The sequence below is a fragment of the Callospermophilus lateralis genome, chromosome 10 (assembly GCF_048772815.1).
Source record: "Callospermophilus lateralis isolate mCalLat2 chromosome 10, mCalLat2.hap1, whole genome shotgun sequence".
Lineage (NCBI taxonomy): Eukaryota > Metazoa > Chordata > Mammalia > Rodentia > Sciuridae > Callospermophilus > Callospermophilus lateralis.
The window spans coordinates 130,673,840-130,699,096 of NC_135314.1; the positions used below are offsets into that span (position 1 = coordinate 130,673,840).

General features: G+C 36.8%; 1 protein-coding gene across 1 annotated transcript in view; it reads right to left on the reverse strand.

The window, feature by feature from the left end:
• Dock3 (dedicator of cytokinesis 3) overlaps positions 1–25,257 on the reverse strand; it is a 589,707-nt gene that overhangs the window by 414,832 nt on the left and 149,618 nt on the right. Inside the window, exon 4 of the mRNA XM_076867085.1 lies at positions 18,201–18,256. Coding sequence (XP_076723200.1) covers positions 18,201–18,256 — 56 coding nt within the window. The remainder of the gene's footprint in view (positions 1–18,200; positions 18,257–25,257) is intronic.

A 25,257-nucleotide genomic window follows, 5' to 3' on the forward strand; every position in this document is an offset into this window, starting at 1 on the left:
ATGCCTTGCCCCTTTGTGGGAGTTGGGTCAGAGGAGCCATCACAGGACCTAAAGAAAAATTTTCTCTTTGTGTGATTATTTCGTGCCAGCCCAGTTAACCTGGAGTGACAGTGACTGATTTAGTCATGTGTTGCAACAATTAGAGAAATGCAAATTAAAACTAAACTGATATTATATCTCATTCTAGTCAGAATGGCAATTATCAAGAACACAGCAATAATAAGTGTTGGCGAGAATGTGGGGGGAAAGGTACACTCATACACTGCTGGTGGGACTGCATATTGGTGCAACCAGTCTAGAAAGCTTTATGGAGATGCCTCAGAAAACTTGAAATGGAAACCACCATTTGACTCAAGTTATCCCACTCCTCAGTATATACCCAAAGAATTGAAAATCAGTATACTCCAGTGACATAGCCACATCAATGTTTATAGAAGCTCAATTCACAATACCTAAGCTATGGAACCAATGTAGGTACCCTTCAACAGAATAATAGATAAAGAAAATGTGGTATATATTGGAACATTACTCAGCCATAAACAAGAATAAAATTATGGCATTTGGTAGTAATGGATGGAATTGGAGACTATCATGCTAAGTTTCATGCTAAGCCAGACCCCACCAAAAAAACAAAGGCCAAATGTTCTCTTCAATATGTGGACACAATAAGAAGGGGGAGGAAAGAATAGAAGCTCATTGGATTAGACAAAGAGAAAGAAGAGAAGAGAGGGGATGGGAATAGGAAAGAGAATAGAATGAATCCAATGTAATTCCTGTGTTCATTTACACAAACAGTGTAAATCTTCATCATGTATATCCACAAGAATGGGATCCTAATTAGAATAAGTTATATTCCATGTATGTATGTCAAAATATACTCTATTGTCATGTATATCTAAAAAGAACAAATAATAAATAAACAAAATAAAAAATGTTTTAAAAGCTGGCAAGGATGTATTTTAATTCTTTGAATTTATTTTTAGGCTCTGTAATCCTAAGTCAATAGCTTGGGGTTGTTAAGTGCAATGTTTCTGTGTTCCTCACCAAGTTGCCAGTCATTGCCAAAGCTCATGACATAGCTCTCAGTATAGGGTGGGATAGACTGGTAATGTACAAATTGTGTATTTTGTAGTAGGTGTATTCAGAGTTCTAAACTGGAAGACCCAATAGTTGGGATTTAGTCTTGGCTGACCTTTGGAATTCTGCCAGTGGATATCTGGGATTTCATCCATATGTCCTGTTGCTGGGGACATGCTCATCTCTGCTGAAAGCCTAGATCTCAGAGGCCTCCCATAAATTTAACTTTTAGTTTGTAGGGTCCAACACTCCACGGGTTTCACATTCATTTATAATTAAGATTAATATGTAAATAAAATGTAAATTATCCAGTATAGACACTCTCTATGTGGCTATTATTAACAGTTTTCTAATAGCTCTTGTGGGGCATCAGAAACAAAGGGAGGTCTCTCTCCTTAATATCTGGGGCCTATTGCCCTAGTCAAATTTTCTTTGCACCTGCTTCAGTCACCCATTATGTCCAGGCACATAATAGGTAACTGTTAGGTCACCTGGCAACTTCTTTTATGGGTTCTCAATCTCTTGCCTCTGCTCATGGCCACAGAATGCTTATAAATAGTTCCCACACCGACCACCTCAGTTCCCACTGAACTATCTGCCCTGCCCGCAGGCTGAAACAATTTTGCTTCCTTTTCACTCAACAACTTCCTCCCACTGATTCTGGGTCCATTAACATCAGCCTTGCTCTCTATTCCACAAGTTCCCCCAAGCCAATATTATACCTGAGATGTTCTTTCCTCTTTGTGTCTATACTCCCCTTCTCCCCTCAGAACCTGTGGCTGCCACCATCACCAGTCAAGATGTCACAAGATGAACATATTTCTTATATTCAAATTTTCCAACTTTCTATACTTCTACTATTTTTTTACTGTCCAGTATTGAATTTCAGTGAGTTCTCTTAGTTACCCATCACACTGAGAAACAGTCTTCCCTCTATTTAGTCTGATAAGGAAATGCTTATTCCTTCCTCTAATCTGCCATCTTCTCCCCTTTCTCCAAATTCTTTTCTTGATCTCCCCTTTCTCTAATTTCTTTTCTTTTTTTTTTTAAATATTTATTTTTTAGTTTTCGGTGGACACAACATCTTTGTTTGTATGTGGTGCTGAGGATCGAACCTGGGCCGCACGCATGCCAGGCGAGCGCACTACCACTTAAGCCACATCCCCAGCCCTCTAATTTCTTTTCTTGATCTCTAAGATACTGTTTCCTGTCTCCATCTACAGAACTGGCTACAACTTTTCAGCCTCTTCTAGTTAGGTTCTCCTGTTCCTCCCAGTTCTACACACTAGTTCCCAAGAATTCTGTCTTTACTGCAGTTCCTCTCCATCTACACTAACTCCTTTAGTGTTTTCACCCAGCCTCCTGGCTTTAGATTCTTTACATTCAGCCAACTGCCTATTTCATATCTCTGAAACTCAATTCAAATTTAACATATGCAAAATGTAATTCTTTGATTTTTTCTGCAAAATATATCCCTTCCAAAACTTCTTTATCTATATAGGTAGCAACTACATCCATACTCAGGTCAAAAATCCTGGAGTCATCCTTGATTTCTCTTTTGTCTATATGCTACTAGAAATTCTTTGTGAACTCTCACTCCAAAATTTATACATTATTTTACCTTGTTATCTTATTCCAGTGAACATTATGTTCAAACAATTATAATATCTTCTACAAATAATTATAATCTTCCATTCTCTTGTTCTCCTCTCTATCTTCTACAAATATTTGCTTCGTGGTTATTAAGAGACTTATGTAAAATATCTTATAACACCTTTTTTGAGCTAATATATTAAATCACATAAAAACTCTACAGTTTTAATTCCTACCACAAACCTTATTATTGATGTCCCAATTAACATCTATTATGTTTGGGATGAAAAACTGTTAGAGTTATTCTTAATACTTCTGTGTTTTAACTTAATATTAGAATTATAAGTGATTTTATGCCACCTGTATAACATGACAGTACTCTGCCTATTTCAATACATTTGCCTTTACACAAGAATTCTGTATTTTCATAGACTTTCGTGTTCCTTAAAGTTGTTCCAACTTCAAGAAATCCTTTCAGGACTTTTTTTTTTAATGTAGATCAACTCCCTTACCTATTACTGCCTGGGAAATCTTTTCTCTCACCTTCATTTTTGAAGTAGAGTTTTGCTAGGTTTTTTTAAATTTTATATTTATTGTTTTTAGATATACATGACAGTAGAATGTACTTTGATATATTATGCACATATGGAGTAAACCCATTACAGTTCTGATCCAGAAATGGGGTTTTTGTTTGTTTGCTTATTTTTTGGTAACAAGGATTGAATTCAGGGGTGCTTAACCACTGAGCACATCCCCAGCCCTTTTTACTTTTTTTTTTAATTTTTATTGTTGGTTGTTCAAAACATTACATAGTTCTTGATATATCATATTTCACACTTGATTCAAGTGGGATATGAACTCCCATTTATACCCCGTTACAGATTGCAGAATCACATCAGTTACACATCCATTGATTTACATATTGCCATACTAGTGTCTGTTGTATTCTGCTGCCTTTCCTATCCTCTACTATCCCCCCTCCCCCCCTCCCGTCCCCTCTTCTCTCTCTACCCCTGCTACTGTAATTCATTTCTCCCCCTTATATTTTTTTCCATTTCCCCTCACTTCCTCTTGCATGTAGTTTTGTATACCCCTGAGGCTCTCCTTCCATTTTCATGCAATTTCCCTTCTCTCTCCCTTTCCCTCCCACCTCTCATCCCTGTTTAATGTTAATCTTCTTCTCATGCTCTTTGTCCCTACTCTGTTCTTAGTTACTCTCCTTATATCAAAGAAGACATTTGGCATTTGTTTTTCAGGGATTGGCTACCTTCACTTAGCATAATCTGCTCTAATGCCATCCATTTCCCTCCAAATTCTATGATTTTATCATTTTTTAATGCAGAGTAATACTCCATTGTGTATAAATGCCACATTTTTTTTTATCCATTTGTCTACTGAAGGGCACCTAGGTTGGTTCCACAGTCTTGCTATTGTGAATTGTGCTGCTATGAACATGGATGTAGCAGTCTCCCTGTAGTATGCTCTTTTAGGGTCTTTAGGGAATAGACCGAGAAGGGGAATAGCTGGGTCAATTGATGGTTCCATTCCCAGCGTTCCAAGAAATATCCATACTGCTTTCCAAATTGGCTGCACCAATTTGCAGTCCCACCAGCAATGTACAAGTGAACCCTTTTCCCAACATCCTCGCCAGCACTTGTTGTTGTTTGACTTCCTAATGGCTGCCAATCTTACTGGAGTGAGATGGTATCTTAGGGTGGTTTTGATTTGCATTTCTCTGACTGCTAGAGATGGTGAGCATTTTTTCATGTACTTGTTGATTGATTGTATGTCCTCCTCTGAGAAATGTCTGTTCAGGTCCTTGGCCCATTTGTTGATTGGGTTATTTGTTATCTTATTGTCTAATTTTTTGAGTTCTTTGTATATTCTGGATATTAGGGCTCTGTCTGAAGTGGGAGGAGTAAAGATTTGTTCCCAAGATGTAGGCTCCCTATTTACCTCTCTTATTGTTTCTTTGGCTGAGAAAAAAACTTTTTAGTTTGAGTAAGTCCCATTTGTTGATTCTAGTTATTAACTCTTGTGCTATGGGTGTCCTCTTGAGGAATTTGGAGCCCGACCCCACAGTATGTGGATCGTACCCAACTTTTTCTTCTATCAGACGCCGTGTCTCTGATTTGATATCAACTTCCTTGATCCACTTTGAGTTAACTTTTGTGCATGGTGAGAGAAAGGGATTCAGTTTCATTTTGTTGCATATGGATTACCAGTTTTCCCAGCACCATTTGTTGAAGATGCTATCCTTCCTCCATTGCACGCTTTTAGCCCCTTTATCAAATATAAAATAGTTGTAGTTTTGTGGATTGGTTTCTGTGTCCTCTACTCTGTACCATTGGTTCACCCGCCTGTTTTGGTTCCAGTACCATACTGTTTTTGTTGCTATTGCTCTGTAGTATAGTTTGAAGTCTGGTATCACTATACCGCCTGATTCACACTTCCTGCTTAGCATTGTTTTTGCTATTCTGGGTCTTTTATTTTTCCATATGAATTTCATGATTGCTTTCTCTATTTCTACAAGAAATGCCGTTGAGATTTTGATTGGCATTGCATTAAACCTATAGAGAACTTTTGGTAATATCGCCATTTTGATGATGTTAGTTCTACTTATGAATGAACAGGGTATATTTTTCCATCTTCTAAGATCTTCTTCTATTTCTCTCTTTAGGTTCTGTAGTTTTCATTGTATAAGTCTTTCACCTCTTTTGTTAGGTTGATTCCCAAGTATTTTTTTTTTTTTGAGGATATTGTGAATGGAGTGGTTGTCCTCATTTCCATTTCAGAGGATTTGTCGCTGATATACAGGAATGCCTTTGATTTATGCGTGTTGATTCTATATCCTGCCACATTGCTGAATTCATTTATTAGCTCTAATAGTTTCTTTGTAGACCCTTTTGGGTCTGCTAGGTATAGAATCATGTCATCTGCAAATAATGATAATTTGAGTTCTTCTTTTCCTATTTTTATGCCTTTAATTTCTTTCGTCTGTCTAATTGCTCTGGCCAGTGATTCAAGAACTATGTTGAACAGAAGTGGTGAGAGAGGGCATCCCTGTCTTGTTCCAGATTTTAGAGGGAATGCCTTCAGCTTCTCTCCATTCAAAATGATGCTAGCCTGAGGCTTAGCATAGATTGCTTTTACAATATTGAGGTACGTTCCTGTTATCCCTAGTTTTTCTAGAGTTTTGAACATACAGGGATGCTGTACTTTGTCAAATGCTTTTTCTGCATCTATCGAGATGATCATATGGTTCTTATTTTTAAGCCTATTGATGTGGTGAATAACATTCATTGATTTCCATATATTGAACCAGCATTGCATCCCAGGGATAAATCCTACCTGATCATGGTGCACAATTTTTTTGATATGTTTTTGTATCCGATTCGCCAAAATTTCATTGAGGATTTTTGCATCTAGGTTCATTAGAGATATTGGTCTGTAGTTTTCTTTCTTTGAAGTGTCTTTGTCTGGTTTAGGAATTAGGGTGATGTTGGCCTCGTAGAATGGATTTGGAAGTTCTCCCTCTTTTTCTATTTCATGAAATAGCTTGAAAAGTATTGGTATTAGTTCCTCTTTAAAGGTTTTGTAAAACTCTGCTGTATACCCATCCGGTCCTGGGCTTTTCTTAGTTGGTAGTCTTTTGATGGTTTCTTCTATTTCCTCAGTTGATATTGGTCTGTTTAGGTTGTCAATATCCTCCTGACTCAATCTGGGCAGATCATATGACTTAAGAAATTTATCGATGCCTTCACTATCTTCTATTTTATTGGAGTATAAGGATTCAAAATAATTTCTGATAATCTTCTGTATTTCTGAAGTGTCTGTTGTGATATTGCCTTTTTCATCCCGTATGCTAGTAATTTGAGTTCTCTCTCTTCTTCTCTTCGTTAGCGTGGCTAAAGGTCTGTCGATTTTATTTATTTTTTTCTAAAAACCAACTTTTAGTTTTGTCAATTTTTTCAATTGTTTCTTTTGTTTAGATTTCAGTAATTTCAGCTCTGATTTTAATTATTTCTTGCCTTCTACTTCTTTTGCTGTTGTTTTGCTCTTCTTTTTCTAAAATTTTGAGATGAAGTAGTAGATCATTTATTTGTTGGTTTTTTCTTTTTTTTAAGGAATGAACTCCAAGTAATGAATTTTCCTCTTAGAACTGCTTTCAATGTGTCCCATAGATTCTGATATGTTGTGTCTGTGTTTTCATTTATCTCTAAGAATTTTTTAATTTCCTCCTTGATGTCTTCTATAACCCATTGATCATTCAATAACCTATTGTTCATTCTCCAAGTGATGCATGACTTTTCCTTACTTCTTTTATCGTTGATTTTCAGTTTCATTCCATTATGATCAGATAAGATGCATGGTATTATCTCTACTCCTTTATATTGTCTAAGAGTTGCCCTGTGACATAATATATGATCTATTTTTGAGAAGGATCCATGTGCTGCTGAGAAAAAAGTGTAACTGCTTGATGTTGGGTGGTATAGTCTATATATGTCAATTAAGTCTAGGTTATTAATTATGTTATTGAGTTCTATAGTTTCCTTATTCAACTTTTGTTTGGAAGATCTGTCCAGTGGTGAGAGAGGTGTGTTAAAGTCTCCCATGATTATTGTATGGTGGTCTATTAGACTCTTGAACTTGAGAAGAGTTTGTTTGATGAACAAAGCTGCACCATTGTTTTGGGCATATATATTTATGATTGTTAGTCTTCTTGGTGTATGGTTCCCTTGAGCAGTATGTAGTGTCCCTCTTTATCCCTTTTGATTAACTTTGGCTTAAAATCTATTTTATTTGATATGAGTATGGACACTCCTGCTTGTTTCCGAAGTCCATATGAGTGATACGATTTTTCCCAACCTTTCACCTTCAGTCTATGTATGTCTTTTCATATCAAATGCGTCTCCTGAAGGCAGCATATTGTTGGGTCTTGTTTTGTGATCCATTCTACTAGCCTGTGTCTCTTAATTGGTGAGTTTAAGCCATTAACATTTAGGGTTATTATTGAGATATGGGTTGTTCTTCCAGCCATATTTGTTTATTTATGGTACTAAACATGGTTTGTTTTCCTCTTTGAATATTCCCCCACCCTTTACTGTATTACCTCCCGCTGTTGGTTTTCATTGATGTTTTCCATTTCCTCTTCCTGTAATAATTTGCCGAGGATGTTTTGAAGAGATGGTTTTCTAGCTGCAAATTCTTTTAACTTTTGTTTATCATGGAAGGTTTTAATTTCATCTTCCATCCTGAAGCTTAATTTCGCTGGATACACAATTCTTGGTTGGAACTCATTTTCTTTCAGCGTGTGAAATATGTTATTCCAGGATCTTCTAGCTTTCAGAGTCTGTGTTGAAAGATCAGCTGTTATCCTGATTGGTTTACCCCTAAATGTAATCTGCTTCCTTTCTCTTGTAGCTTTTAAAATTCTCTCCTTATTCTGTATGTTGGGCATCTTCATTATAATGTGTCTAGGTGTGGATCTCTTATGATTTTGCACATTCGGCGTCCTGTAGGCTTCTAGGATTTGGGATTCTGTCTCATTCTTCAAGTCTGGGAAGTTTTCTCGTATTATTTCATTGAATAGATTGCTCATTCCTTTGGTTGGGACCTCTATACCTTCCTGGAACCCAATCACTCTTAAGTTTGGTCTCTTTATGTTATCCCATATTTCTTGGATGTTCTGCTCATGGTTTCTTAACAGTCTTGGTGACCTGTCTATGTTCTTTTCAAGTTGAAATACTTTGTCTTCATTGTCTGATGTTCTATCTTCTAACTGTTCTACTCTGCTGGTAGTATTCTCAATTGAGTTTTTAAGTTGGTTTATTGCTTCCTGCATTTCTAGGATTTCTGTTTGTTTGTTTTTTATAACCTCTATCTCCCTGTATAGTTGATCTTTTGCTTCTTGGATTTGTTTATGTAATTCATTGTCGAAGTGGTCGAAGTGGTCTTTCATTGTCTGATTTTGCTGTCCAATGTCTTCCATGAGACTCCAGATCATCTGAAGCATGTAAATCCTGAATTCTTTATCTGACATTCCATCTGCTGCAGCTATTACCTCTTCTAAAGTTGAGTTGACCTGCATTGCTTGTGGTCCTTTCTTTCCTTGTCTTTTCATACTGTTCGTGTTTCTTTCTGCTTGGTGAAACTGTTGTGTTATTGATTTTTCCCCCTATATATTTATATTGCTCTTGTATAGTTGCAAAGTGTCCCTCATAGGCGCTGGCGGTGGCTCTGCGCCTCCTCCAATTGGGGCCATGTGCCTACCACGCAGGCGGGCCGCTGGGCCTGTTCTTTCGGTGGTCGCAGGTCCGCCTACCTTGCAGGCGCGGGCGGCGGCTCTGACCCTCTGCAGGCCGTTGGGCCTGTTCTGCCGGTGGGTCGCAGGTCCGCCTACCTTGCAGGCGCGGGGGCGGCTCTGCCCCTCCGCGGGTTCCTGGGCCAGTTCTGCTGGTGGCTCACAGGTCCGCCTAACTTGCAGGGACAGGGGCGGCTCTACCCCTCCGCGGGCCGTTGGGCCAGTTTTTTCGGTGGGTTGCAGTTCCACCTAACTTGCAGGCGCGAAGGGCAGCTGTGCCCCTCAGCCGGCTGCTGTGCCTGACCTGCTGGTGAGTCACAGGTCAGACTACCTTGCAGGCGCGTGGGGCAGCTCTGCCCCTCCGCGGGTTTCTGGGCCTGTTCTGCCGGTGGGTCGCAGATCGGCCGACCTTGCAGGCGCGGGAAGGGGGGGCGGCTCAACTCCTCCGCGGGCCGCTGGGCCTGTTCTGTCTGTCAGTTGCAGGTCTGTCTACCTTGTAGGCGCTGGTGACAGCTCTGCCCCTCCCGCAGCTGGGGCGATGGCGGGTCACTGGGCCTGTTCTGCCAGTGGGTTGCAGGTCAGCCTACCTTGCAGGCGCGTGGGGCGGCTCTGCCCCTCCGCGGTTTGCTGGGCCTGCTCTGCCGGTGGGTCGCAGGTTCAACTACTTTGCAGGCGAGGAAGTGGCTCTGCCGCTCCGCGAGTTTCTGGGCCTGCTCTGCCGGTGGGTCGAAGGTCCGCCTACCTTGCAGGCGCGGGGGTGGCTCTGCCGCTCTGCGAGTTTCTGGGTCTGTTCTGCTGGTGGGTCGCAGATCCGCCTACCTTCCAGGCGCGCGGCGGCTCTCCCCTCCCCCAAACGGGGCGATGTGTCTGGCGGGCCACTGGGCCTGTTCTGTGGTGGTCACGGTTCCGCCAGCTTGCAGGTGCCTGGGGCAGCTGTGCCCCTCCGCGGGTTGCTGCGTTTGACCTGCCGGTGGGTCGCAGGTCCACTTACCTTGCAGACGCGGGGGGAGGGGGGGCGGCTCAACCCCTCCCCGGGCCGCTGGGCCTGTTCTGTCTGTCGGTTGCAGGTCTGTCTACCTTGTAGGCGCTGGTGGGCTTCTGGGCCTGTTCTGCGGGTAGGTCGCAGGTCAGCCTACCTTGCAGGCGCGTGGGGCAGCTCTGCCCCTCCGCGGGTTTCTGGGCCTGTTCTGCCGGTGGGTCGCAGTTCCGCCTAACTTGCAGGCGCAGGGAGCGGCTCTACCCCTCCGTGGTTCGCTGGGCCTGTTCCGTTGGTGGGTCGCAGTTCCTTTTAAATTGCAGGCACGTGGGGCAGCTGTGCCCCTCCGCCGGCTGCTGTCCCCAGCCCTTTTTTAAATATATATTTTATTTAGAGACAGGGTCTTCCTGAGTTACATAGGGCCTCCCTAAGTTGCTCAGGCTGGCTTTGAACTTGCAATCCTCCTGCCTAAGCCTCATGAGATGCTGGAAATACAGGAATGTGCCACCACACAAGCCTGGGTACAGAAATCTTGGTAGGTTGGGGCAGGGGGGCTTTCTTTTATTACTTTGAATACATTATCCCACTCCCTTTGTCCTGAAACGTTTCTGCTGAGAACTGTGCTAATAGTCTTATGGAAGGCTTCCTTATATATTATAGGTTCTTTTTCTCTTGCACTTTTAAAATTTTTTGACTTTTGAACGTTTGATTATAACATGTATTGATAGATATAAATTTATTTCAGTAAGGTTCTTTGGGCTTCAAGAATTGATCTCCATTTTCCTCCCGAGATTTGGGGAGTTTTCAGCCATTTTTTCCTTTTTTAAAAAAATAAATGACAGTAGAATGTATTACAATTCTTATTACACATATACAGCACAATTTTTCATATCTCTGGTTGTATATAAAGTATGTTGACACTAATTCATGTCTTTATACAGGTACTTTGGATAATGATGTCTATCACATTCCACCTTCCTTGCTAATCCCCTGCCCCTCCCTTTCCCATTATTTCTTTAAATAGTTTTTGCCACTTTCTCTCTCAATTGTCATTCTTGTAATTCCACAATATACATCCTATTTTGTTTGCTACTGCCCTATTCATTCCTTAGGCTTCCTTTACTCTCTTATTCTTTCTTCTTTTCATTCCTCTGAACAGACGGTAATTTGTCTGAGTTCACTGATTCTTTCTTCTATTTGATCAACAACACTGTCCTATTGAACTTTTCCGGAGAGGTATTGTATTCTTCAGCTCCAGAATTTATGTTTGGTACTTTTTTCTCCCTTATTGTTTCTATCTATTTGTCACTTGTATTGTCTGCACATCATTTCCCTGATTTACTTTAGTTATCTATCTCTATTTTCTTGTAATTCAGTAAGCTTCTTTAAGATGATTATTCTGAATTGTTAGGTAATTGCCTAGAACTCCATTTATTAAGGGTAAGTTATAGATATTTATTTTGTTCCTTTTGTTGTGTCATATTTCCCAGAACCTTCATATTCCCTGCAGTTTTGCTTTTGTTTGTGAACATCTGAAAAAATGTTTTAAAGTCTCGCTTCAGCAGGAAATTATCCTCACCAATCAGCCATGCAGGTAATCTGGGAGTGTTCTGAACCTTATCTATGGTTGTGCAAGTACCATTCCTCACTTTTTCCTCGGAATTTCAGGTTGTGTACCTTCTCCCAATCTCCCAAAGCCCTGCTGGCCACAGTAAGTCATCTATCTCTTTATCTTAGGGATATAAGGTCAGGACAATGGATGCATGCTCTGCTCATACCTCTTTCTCCTAGGGTCAAAGTCTCAAGAGTTTTGCACAACTAATCTCACAGAGCTGTGTTAGCTACAGTGAGCTACCCACTCCTCGTCTTTGTTCTTACCTGCTTCTACACATTTAACTACATAGGTTACTTTAGCAACTAGAATGAAACAGGAGTAAAAAAAAAAAAAAAGCCAATCTGGAATGTCCAGAAATGCCAGGGATGTTGAATGGACACTCAACTCACTCTTTCTTTTGACCAAATAGAGGAAACTCAGGCTGAGGCAAATATTGTCTTGGCAGCATGTGGAAGGAGCTGACATGGAAAAAGTTAAATTGCTCTGATTCAAATTGACTATTCTCTGTTTTGTGTTCCACTGGGATCCTGCGAATTCTTCACTATATTTTGGACTTGTCCTAAAAGTATACTGCCCCACACAACATTGTTAAATCCATACGGGGAGAGCAAAGGCTTTCATATTCTGCCATGTTGCTGATGCAATAAAAGACTACCACTTTGTAATTGGACTCTACTGCACCACACAACAAATTGAAAAATTCTCTGCAGAAGAAAGCCAAAACAAGCATGAAGCTTTCCTTTTGTGCATACCTTACTTCAGAATCACAAACTGTCAAGATCCTGCCTATATTAATTATTCTCCACTGCCTAAAGACAGCTGTTTTTAAATAATTTCCACGGATTTTACAACTATTATTCTGTACCATTAAATACTGAATATTTGGATACAAACTTGATTCTAGGTAGGTTTCTAAGATTTACATTCAAAACCAGGTTAAGACTGCATTCAACAAATATAATTCTTTATAATACTTTGTATAGCCATAATGAAAACTGATTCTTACATGGCCAAAATAAGTTCTACACTTTCCTTACTAAAACTGATTCTTACGTGATCAAAATGTTCCCTAATCTTTTACTGATATGATAAATAAGACTCATGACTCTTGAACTTAAGATGAGTTCTTTAAAATCAGAAACCATTTTTTGAGGCACTCTACTTCTGTGTCTGTATATATTTTTTATAATTCCCTCTCTCACCTCGCTCTATATGGTTTCTGCTCAATTTCAGCTCTGATTATTTGTATTATTTACCCTGCTATTATAAATCAAGGATATCATTTTGCATTTTGGAATAAGCGACTCACATTCAAAAGAAAATTTTATCATCTTATAAAATACAAGCTTCATTGAACATAAGTATCTAAAACTTTCTTTTTTCACACAATTTCTATCGAATATTTATGAATTTGACAATCCTTGTAAATAAACATGAAGGAGCAGAGTGTTCCTTGCAAAGATACACTAATGTGGGAATTGCATGCTTTCTACACATCCTTATGGCTTTATGAGTTTTGTTAAAAGAAGAACAAGAAGTATGCTAGGGGCTGGGAGTAAAGTTCAGTGGTACAGTGCTTCCCTAGCATGGATAAGGCTCTGGAAACAAACCCCAACACAACAAATTTAAAAAGAATTATGATAGTTGCATTTTCATATCAGAATCAGATATTTTCAAGTGTGTGATCAAACTATGCATGAATTTTCAATAATGTCTTCTTGTCCTTAAGGCATATCTCTGGTTTTTTTTTCAATTTCTACTTGCAAATAAAATACTTTTTAAAAAGTCTCTTTCATTTAGACTACAGAAGAAAAATAACAGATTTATATCTAATTCCTTTTTTTGTTTTTTGGGGTTTTTTTTGTTTTTTGTTTTTTTATGGGTTGTTCAAAACATTACATAGCTCTTGACATATCATATTTCATACATTAGATTCAAGTGGGTTATGAACTCCCATTTTTACCCCAAATACAGATTGCAGAATCACATCGGTTACACATCCACATTTTACATAATGCCATATTAGTAACTGTTGTATTCTGCTACCTTTCCTATCCTCTACTATCCCCACTCCCCTCCCCTCCCATCTTCTCTCTCTACCCCATCTACTGTAATTCATTTCTCTCCTTGTTTTTTTTTCCCATTCCCCTCACCACCTCTTATATGTAATTTTGTATAACAATGAGGGTCTCCTTCCATTTCCATGCAATTTCCCTTTTCTCTCCCTTTCCCTCCCACCTCATGTCTCTGTTTAAAGTTAATCTTTTCCTCCTGCTGTTCCTCCCTGCTCTGTTCTTAGTTGCTCTCATTATATCAAAGAAGACATTTGGCATTTGTTCTTTAGGGATTGGCTAGCTTCACTTAGCATAATCTGCTCTAAGGCCATCCATTTCCCTGCAAATGCCATGATTTTGTCATTTTTCAGTGCAGAGTAATACTCCATTGTGTACAAATGCCACATTTTTTTTATCCATTCATCTATTGAAGGGCATCTGGGTTGGTTCCACAGTCTAGCTATTGTGAATTGTGCTGCTATGAACATCGATGTGCCAGTATCCTTGTAGTATGCTCTTTTAAGGTCTTCAGGGAATAATCTGAGAAGGGCAATAGCGGGGTCAAATGGTGGTTCCATTCCCAGCTTTCCCAGGAATCTCCATAGTGCTTTCCAAATTGGCCGCACCAATTTGCAGTCCCACCAGCAATGTACAAGAGTACCCTTTTCCCCACATCCTCGCCAGCACTTCTTGTTGTTTGACTTCAGAATGGCTGCCAATCTTACTGGAGTGAGATGGTATCTTAGGGTGGTTTTGATTTGCATTTCTCTGACTGCTAGAGATGGTGAGCATTTTTTCATGTACTTGTTGATTGATTGTATGTCCTCCTCTGAGAAGTGTATGTTCAGGTCCTTGGCCCATTTGTTGATTGGGTTATTTGTTATCTTATTGTTTAATTTTTTGAGTTCTTTGTATACTCTGGATATTAGGGCTCTATCTGAAGTGTGAGGACTAAAAATTTGTTCCCATGATGTAAGCTCCCTATTTACCTCTCTTATTGTTTCTCTTGCTGAGAAAACTTTTTAGTTTAAGCAAGTTCCATTTGTTGATTCTTGTTATTAACTCTTGTGCTATGGGTGTCCTATTAAGAAATTTGAAGCCCGACCCCACAATATGTAGATCGGAGCCAACTTTTTCTTCTTTCAGACGCAGAGTCTCTGATTTGATATCAAGCTCCTTGATCCATTTTGAGTTAACTTTTGGGCATGGCGAGAGAAGGGGATTCAGTTTCATTTTGTTGCATGTGGATTTCCAGTTTTCCCAGCACCATTTGTTGAAGATGCTATCCTTCCTCCATTGCATGCTTTTAGCCCCTTTATCAAATATAAGATAGTTGTAACTTTGTGGATTAGTCTCTGTGTCCTCTATTCTGTACCATTGGTCCACCCGCCTGTTTTGGTACCAGTACTACGCTGTTTTTGTTACTACTGCTCTGTAGTATAGTTTGAAATCTGGTATCGCTATGCTGCCTGATTCACACTTCCTGCTTAGAGTTGCTTTTGCTATTCTGGGTCTTTTATTTTTCCATATGAATTTCATGATTGCTTTCTCTATTTCCACAAGTAATGCTGTTGGGATTTTGATTGGCATTGCATTAAACCTATAGAGAACTTTGGGTAGTATTGCCATTTTGATGATGTTAGTTTTGCCTATCCATGAACAGGGTATATTTTTCCATCTTCTAAGATCTTCTTCTATTTCTCTCTTTACGGTTCTGTAGTTTTCATTGTATAAATCTTTCACCTCTTTTGTTAGGTTGATTCCCAAGTATTTTATTTTTTTTGAGGATATTGTGAATGGGGTGTTTTTCCTCATTTCCGTTTTAGAAGTTTTGTCGCTGATATACAGAAACGCCTTTGTTTTATGCGTGCTGATTTTATATCCTGCCACTTTGCTGAATTCATTTATTAGTTCTAGTAGTTTCTTTGTAGACCCTTTTGGGCCTTCTAGGTATAGGATCATATCATCCGCAAATAGTGTTTAAGTTCTTCTTTTCCTATTTTTATGCCTTTAATTTCTTTCGTCTGTCTAATTGCTCTGGCCAGTGTTTCGAGAACTATATTGAATAGAAGCGGTGATAGAGGGCATCCCTGTCTTATTCCAGATTTTAGAGGGAATGCCTTCAATTTTTCTCCATTCAGAATGATGTTAGCCTGAGGCTTAGCATAGATAGCTTTTACAATGTTGAGGTAAGTTCCTGTTATCCCTAGTTTTTCTAATGTTTTGAACATAAAGGGATGCTGTACTTTGTCCAATGCTTTTTCTGTGTCTATCGAGATGATCATATGGTTCTGATCTTTGAATCTATTGATGTGGTGAATAACATTTATTGATTTCCATATATTGAACCATCCTTGCATCCCAGGGATGAATCCTACTTGATCATGGTGCACAATTTTTTTTGATGTGTTTTTGTATCTGATTCGCCAGAATTTTATTGAGGATTTTTGCATCTAGGTTCATTAGAGATATTGGTCTGTAGTTTTCTTTCTTTCAGGTGTCTTTGTCTGGTTTCGGAATCAGGGAGATGTTGGCCTCATAGAATGAATTTGGAAGAGCTCCCTCTTCTTCTATTTCCTGAAATAATTTGAAAAGTATTGGTATTAACTCTTCTTTAAAGATTTTGTAAAACTCTGCTGTATACCCATCTGTTCTTGGGCTTTTCTTGGTTTGTAGTCTTTTGATTGCATCTTCTACTTCATCCACTGATATTGGTCTGTTCAAATTGTGTGTATCCTCCTGACTCAGTCTGGGCAAATCATATGACTTAAGAAATTTATCGATGCGTTCACTATCTTCTATTTTATTGGAATATAGGTTTTCAAAATAATTTCTAAATGTCTCCTGTATTTCTGTAGCATCTGTTGTGATATTGCCTTTTTCATCCCGTACGTTAGTAATTTGAGTTCTCTCTCTTCTTCTCTTAGTTAGCATGTTTAAGGGTCTGTCGATCTATTTATTTTTTCAAAGAACCAACTTTTAATTTTGTCAATTTTTTCAATAGTTTCTTTTGTTTCAATTTCATTGATTTCTGCTCTGGTTTTAATTATTTCTTGCCTTCTGCTACATTTGCTGTTGTTTTGCTCTTCCTTTTCTAGGGCTTTGAGATGAAGTGTGAGGTCATTTATTTGCTGGTTTTTTCTTTTTTTGAGGAATGACCTGCAGGCGATGAATTTCCCTCTGAAAACTGCTTTCATTGTGTCCCACAGATTCCAATATGTTGTGTCTGTATTTTCATTTATCTCTAAGAATTTTTTGATTTCCTCCTTTATGTCTTCTGTAACCCATTGGTCATTCAGTAACATATTGTTCATTTTCCATGTGATGTAGGATTTTTCCTTCCTTCTTTTATCATTGATTTCCAGTTCATTCCATTATGATCAGATAAAATGCATGGTATTATCTCCACCCCTTTATATTTACTGAGGGTTGCCCTATGGCATAACATATGATCTATTTTTGAGAAGAATCCACGTGCTGCTGAGAAAAAAATATATCCACTTGATGATGGTTGATATATTCTATATGTCAGTTAAGTCTAGGTTATTTATTGTGATATTGAGTTCTATAGTTTCTTTATTCAACTTTTGTTTCCAAGATCTGTCCAATGATGAGAGAGGTGTGTTGAAGTCACCCATAATTATTGTATTGTGGTCTATTTGATTCTTGAACTTGAGGAGAGTTTATTTTATGAACGTCACAGCGCCATTTTATTTTATGAACATCACAGCGCCATTATTTGGTGCATAAATATTGATAATTGTTATGTCTTGTTGGTGAATGGTTCCTTTTAACAGTATATAATGTCCTTTCTTATCCCTTTTCATTAACTTAGTCTTGAAGTGGATTTTATTCGATATGAGGATGGCCACCCCTGCTTGCTTACGAGGACCGTGTGCGTGGTATATTTTTTCCCAACCTTTCACCTTCAGCCTGTGTATGTCTTTTCCAATCAGATGTGTCTCCTGGAGGCAGCATATTGTTGGATTTATTTTTTTAATCCATGTTATCAGCCTATGTTGCTTTATTGGAGAGTTTAAGCCATTAACGTTTAGAGTTACTATTGATATATGGTTTGTACTTCCAGCCATGTTTGATTATTTATTTATTTATTTATTTTTTAATTTAGTTTGTTTCTCCATGATTAGCTTTCCCCCCGCCCTCTGTCTTTATCCTTAAGGCATATCTCTGTTTTGTTTTTTTTTTTCAATTTCTAATTGCAAATAAAATACTTTTTAAAAAGTCTCTTTCATTTTGCCTACAGAAGAAAAATAACAGATTTATATCTAATTCCTATCCTATCAATGACTAGTCTCAAAATGGCACAATTTTTTTAATATACTACATATATAACAATTTCTATAAAAATAAAAATTAAGGTTACTTCTCCAGGATACAAAAAAAAAGATAAAAGTTGTCAGAATTTTAAGAAAAAAATTGTGCTCAGAATCATATATAATAATAAACATACATTTTTGCCAGACTATCAATAATATATTTTATAGTATGAACAAAAGAAAGAAAGTCTTCCTTTTCAACCTATAATAATTATAAGTAAATTTATTAAAGCAAATTACTTACCCCCTATTACTGACAATTGCTTTTTTCAAGTGAATGTAGTTTGCAGGAAAGATACCCTGTACGGGAAAAAAAGATTTCCAGTTAGAAAAGTAAATTGGGATTAACATCTCATACATAATGAAATAGCAATGGAAACATAGTGAATCTCCTACTGTAGCAACTACTTTGCATATTTAGAATGCAAAAATTGCACAAACTATATTAGGTAGGGATTTCATGAATAGGTGCAAAGAGGGTCTATCCCCATGGGAAAAAAAAACTTAAGCATGATAAAATGAATTTTTTTAAGTTTTGTACAAAGAGTACAGATTGGAGATGGTACATCAAATCACTCTCAGGTATTATGTACAGAGCTCACTATGTATCTCCAAAGCAACATTATTACTTAACCAATAATTTTATAGATTATCCAAATCTAAGTTGGAGAAATAATTCCCAGACTCAGGATTATATTCAGATGCACAAGAATACATCAATTTTGGAGTTTTTATACACATTTTTCCTTTATTTCTTCCAATCTATTCCCATTTTTATATTTACTACAATTTGACTACTTTGCCTAAGTGACAAGGAATGTATTGCTTTTAAAACCATTTCAGTTTTTCAACCATTGTTCATTCCTTCTGATGTATTATTTCAAATAAAACATGGTAAGTTTAAAAGTCTTTATTCTCTGGCCCACACTACCACCAATTACAAAGTGAATCTGTACCACACAAGACTATGAGCAACTGACTACTTTACAATAATAAATTTTATATATTGGCTCATGACAAAGTCACTCTACACCAACAAGGAATATGGGAGAATACACAAAACCTAAGATAAAAAACATAACTGCATCAACCATAGCTAAATGATGGCTATGGATTATCTGAAAAGGAAGAATTGAAAATAAAAATTAGAAAAACACACAGGATTAGCACTAGGCATTGCAAATTCCTCCTAGCCAAGAAAGAGTCAGACATCTGGAAGAGAACTGGAACACCCACTGCTGTTAAGCAGAAATGAGATCCCTTCCTCTTGAAAGTTCACAGAGGATGAGTGAAAACATGGACTTCTACTCTCTCTTGGTAATAACATGGCAGAAGCTTTTTCCTTCCCCTATAGGCGCACAGGTACTAAAACCAGCTCAAACAGAAGGTTAGAATAAGATGCAATATCTCAGCATAATAATCAAAATGTCCAGATATCAATAGAAAATCACCTTGTTATACCAAGAAACATAGAAATACCAAACTGAATGAAACAAAAACAATACATGTTAGCCAAAAAAGGAAAAAGACGCTTAAATTATCTGACAAAGACCTTAAAGCAGATATTATAAAAATGTTTCAACAATCACTTGAAACCAATGAAAAAACAGAAAATCATGGAAAATAAACCAGAAAGTTTCATCAAAGAAACAAAACATGCTGCATGGATTCAACAGCATAATAAGAGGAGAGACAGGAAAGAATCAGTAAACCACAATGTAGGACAATAAAATGACATAATATTAACTATAAAGAGAAAAGAGAACTATAAAAAGTGACCAATTTCATTCTGCAATTACTTCCCTTTCTCATCCCTCTTCCTTCCCCCTCAATTCTGATCCTCTGCTCCATTGAGCTTCTGTTTACATGGGGTCCTTCTTTAAAAACAAAATCCTATCTCTCTCTAGCTTCCACATATGAGAAAAAACATTCAACTCTTGACTTTGAGTCTGGCTTATTTCATATAGCATGATGTTTTCTACTTCCATCCATTTGTCAACAAATCCCATAATTTCACTCTTCTTTATGGCTGAGTAAAACCCCATCAAAAATACATATCACAATTTCTTTATTTATTCATCTATTGAGTGACATCTAAGCTGTTTCTATAACTTAGTTATTGTGAATTGTGCTGACATAACATTGGTATGGATGTATCTCTTTAGTATGCTGATTTTAGCTCTTTTTGATAAATACCAGAGTCAGGTAGCTGGGTCATTTTTTCATAAATCTCTATACTGGTTTCCAAGAGGTTAACCTAGTGTGAAGTCCCACCAACAATGTATGAATCTACCTATTCCCCCACACCCTCACCAATATTTATTATTATTATTTTTCTTTATGATTGTCATTCTTACTATAGAAAGATGAAATTGCACTGAGTTTTGATTTGCATTCCCCTGGCTGCTAAGGATGTTGAACATTTTAATTCTTTATAGTTGTAGATGGACAGAATGCCTTTGTTTATTTTTATATAGTACTAAGGATCAAACCTAGTGCCTCACACATCCTAGGCAAGTGCTCTGCCACTGAGCTACAGCCCCAGCCCTGAACTTTTTTTTCATATATTTGTTGGTTTCTATTTCTTCCTTTTAGAAATGTCTATTTAGATCATTTATCCATTGATTTTTCAGGGGTTTTTGGCATTGACTTTTTTGAATTCTTTATATATTCTAGTTATTAATATCCTGTCAATAGAGTAATGGGGCAAAGATTTTTCTCTCATTCTGTAGGCTCTCTCTTCACATTCTTGTTTTATTTGCTTAAGGAAGACGGTACCTGTGCCAATGTGCATGCATGAACATATCACAATAAATTCCACTTATATGTATGTATGACTGTAATGCACAAGTTAAACAAATTAATATAAGGAATACCAATAGAGTACAGGAAAGTAATTGGGGGAGGGAGGGGGATGATGGGGACAGTACTAGGAATTGAACGGTAGCAAATTATGTGCATTGATGAATATGTCAAAATGAACCCCATAATTATTTATAATTGTAATGCACTAATAAAAAAGAAATAATCACAACTGCAGAAACCTTATAACTATATCAAAAACAAGAAAATACTTAATGTTCATGTCACTGAGTCCTGGAAGAAGAGAAGATAGAGAGCTAAGAAAAGACTAAAAAAAGTACATTAAGAAATAATGTCATGCTGGTGAGGACACATCAATAAGAAATCTGTTCACTGACGTGGGAATACAAAATGGCACAGGCACATTGGAAGACAAAGAACGAGTATAAAATTAAGCTCAGGAAGAAAAAAAACTAAACACAGTTTTATTATACAATTCACCAACTGCACTCCTAGGAATTTACCCAAATGAGTAGAAAAGTTATGCATGCATGTATATGTGCACATACACATATACACACACACACAAAACAAAAAACCATGCATACACAAAATTGTAGTCTTACTTATAAATGACAAAATTTAGAAGCAACAAAGATGCCCTTCAATACATGAATTAATAAATAAACGGTAGCCCATTCATACAATGGAATATTATTTAGCAATAAAAAGCAAAAACATGTAGGAAATTTAACTGAATATTGCTAAGGGAAAGTAGTCACTCTAAAAAGTCTGTATACTGAATGATTCCAATTATATGAGGTTCTAGAAAAGGCAAAATTACAGAAGACAATAAAAAGACTACAATGGGAGATAAAAACGATGACAATGTAGAGCATAGGACACTGTTAAAGCACTGAAACTATTCTGCCTGATAGTATAAGGATGAGTATATGCTATTATGTGTTTGTTAATCAAATCCGCAGAATTATACAACACAAAGAATAAATCCTAATGAAAGTGTGTAATGTTAATAGTGTATCAATATTGCTTTATCAATGGTAATAAATGTACCACATTAATAATAGTAGAAACCGTAGGGAGAATAGGGAAACTATACTCTCTAAATATTTTTCTGTATGTCTGTTTAAAAATACACTCTAATAAAAATATAGTATGTAGTAACAGATATAAACCTGCAGATTCAAGAAATGAATAAATCCCCAAAATGAATAAACTCAAAGAAATGCACACCAAGGCACAAAACAGTCATACTTCTGAATACAAGCAAAGTAAAAATCTTGAAAGTAACAAGAGAAAACACACCTCTCAACTATTAAGGGAAAACAAATGACAGCAAACTGTTCATCAAAACTATAAAGGACAGTGACACTAGTCACAATAGTCAAAAAACAGAAATGTCCATCAACTAAGGAATGGATAAATGAACGAGGTATCTCCACACAATGTGTTTCAGTCAAAAAAGATATGAAGTATTGACACATGCTATACAATGAATGACCCTTGAAAAAATTATGCTGACTGAAAGAAACCAGACACAAAGACATGTATTATATGATTCCAATTATGTGAATTATTCAGGATAGTTAAATTCAGAGAGATAGAAGACAAGTGGGTGTCAAGGACTAGAAGGTGAAAGAACATGACTGCTTAATAGATGCAGAGCTTTCTTTTTGAAGTATTTGGAACCAGATACAGTGGTGTTTATAATACACTGTGACTGTACTAAATTTCATTCATGGTAAACATTTTAGGTATTTTAACCACATAAGTTTAACATTTTAGAAAAAACATACAAAAGATCAATGTAACACAGAGTTGATTCTTTGAAAAATAAACAAGACTGATAAAGCCATGGCCAAACTAACCAAAAGGAAGAGAAGATCCAAATCAACAAAATTAGAAATGAAAAAGAAGACATCACAAGAGACACTTTTGAAATCCAGAGGCTTTTTGAAAATTTATGCTTCAATAAACTAGAAAATAAGACATTAACAAATTTCTAGATACATATGATCTATGCAAAATGAACCACAAGGATACATAAATATAAACAAACCAATATGAAGGAATAAGATAGAAGCAGCAATTAAAATCCTTCCAACAAAGAAAAGCCCAGGACCAGATAGATACTAAGCCAAGTTCTAACGAACTTTTAGAAAAGAATTAATGCCAGTCTTCCTGAAATTATTACATGAAATAGAAAGGATGCTAATAAATTCATTCTATGAAGCCAGTATCACTCTGATAACAAAACCAGACATAAGCATATCAAAGAAAAGAAGACTACAGACCAACATCCCCAATGAACAAAGATGGAAAAATTCTTAATAAAATATTGGCAAATCACATTCAAAAACCACATCAAGAAGATAGAACATGAAGATCAAGTAGATTTCATTCCAGAGATGCAAGATCGGTTCAACATGCACAAATCAACAAATGAAATTCACCACATAAATAGAAGTAAGAACAAGAATCATATGACCATTTCAAGAGATGCATTAAAAGCCTTTGATAAAATCCAGAACCCATTCATGTTAATACTAAAGAATCTAGGGCTAGAAGAAACTCATCTCATTTAATAAGGATTATATAGAACAAACCCAGGGCCAACATCATGTAGAATGGAAAAAACTGAAAGCATTTCCTCTAAAATAAGGAATGAGACAAAGGATATCGACTCACCCTCCTATTCAATACAGTCATTGAAACTGTCACTAGAATAATCAGGCAAGAAAGGGAAATTAAAGGGATACAAATAGGAAAAGAAGAACTCAAATTATCTTTTGCTGATTATATGGTCATATATCCAGAAGACCCAAAAACATCACTGGAAGAATTAATAAGCAAATTCAGTAAAGAGCAGGATACAAGATCAACATAAATAAATCAATCACTTTCTTATACTCCAATAATACATTAATCTGCTGAGAAAGAAATGAGGAAAAATATCTCTTTCATAATACTTCAAAAAATAAAATAAAAAACATGGTAATAAATCTAACCATGGTAATAAATTATTGTAGTGAAAGACCACTACAATAAAAACTACAGAACACTGAAGAAAGGAACACAAGAGTGCCTTATAAGATAGAAAGATTCCCCCCATGTTCTTGGATAGGCAGAATGAATATTATCAAAATGGCCAAACTACCAAAAGCAATATACAGATTCAAAGCAATCTCTATCAAAATACCAATGGCATTCTTCACAGAACTAGTTTTTTTAAAAAAGTCTTTAAATTCATAGGGAATAATAAAAGACCTAGAATAGCTGAAGGAATCCTGAACAAGTAGAGCAATGCGTCACATCATCTGATCTCAATTATACTTCAAAAACAGCATAGCACTGGCATCAATGCAGACATGAAGACAAATAGAAGACACAGAGACCCACATAGGTGCAGACATTTGCAACTTGACAAAGATGTCAAAAATATATGTTGGAGAAAAGATAGCCTTTTAAGCAAATGGTGCTAAGAAAACCAGATATGTAGAAGAATAAAACTATATCCTTATCTTGTACCCTACAAAAGAGTCAACTAAAAGTGGATCAAAGACCTAAGATTTATATCAAAAACTTTGCAACTGCTGGAAGAAAATATAGGTTCAATATTCTAACATATTAGCAAAAACACTACTTACCTTAAAAAGACCCCTAAAACTCAAGAAATAAAACCAAGAATCAATAACTGTGATGCCATTAAATTTAAAAGCTTCTGCACCATAAAAGACACAAAAGCATGAAGAGACAGCCTACAGAATGTGATAAAATCTTTGCCAACTACTCCTCTGATGAGCAGGCTAGGATCTAGAATATATGCATAACTCAAAAAACTCAACAACAATAAACTAATTAATTAATTGGCAAAAGAATTAGACATTTCTCAAAAGAAGACATACAAGTGGTCAACAAATGTATGAAAAAATGTTTAACATCATTAGCAATCAAGGAAATGCAAATCAAAACTACATTGAAATGTCATCTTACTATACTTAGAATGTCAATCATAAGGAACAAAACAATAATCTCTCTTCTACTTTTATGAGATCTACACACTTTTTTCCTTATTTTGATTTAGGAAAAAACATTCAACCCTTGACTTGACAATCTGGATTTGGTTTACTTTACTTAGCATGATGTTATCCAGTTCTAAACATTTGCCAGCAAATGCCATAATTTCATTCTTCTTTATGACTGAATAAAATTCCAACGTATATATATACACGTATACATACACACCATATTTCCCCAATCCATCCAATCCATTTGTCTGTTGACAGGCAACTAGGCTGGATCCTGGGATCGATAAAGTGGGAGAAAGGAGAGGAAAATGAAGAAATGTTGGAAGGTGGAATGAAACTAACCAAACTATCTTATACACATACATGAATTCACCACAGTGAATTTCACCTTATGTGTATCTGAATGCACTAATTTTAAAAAATATATTTTAAAAAACAGTAGACAGATGT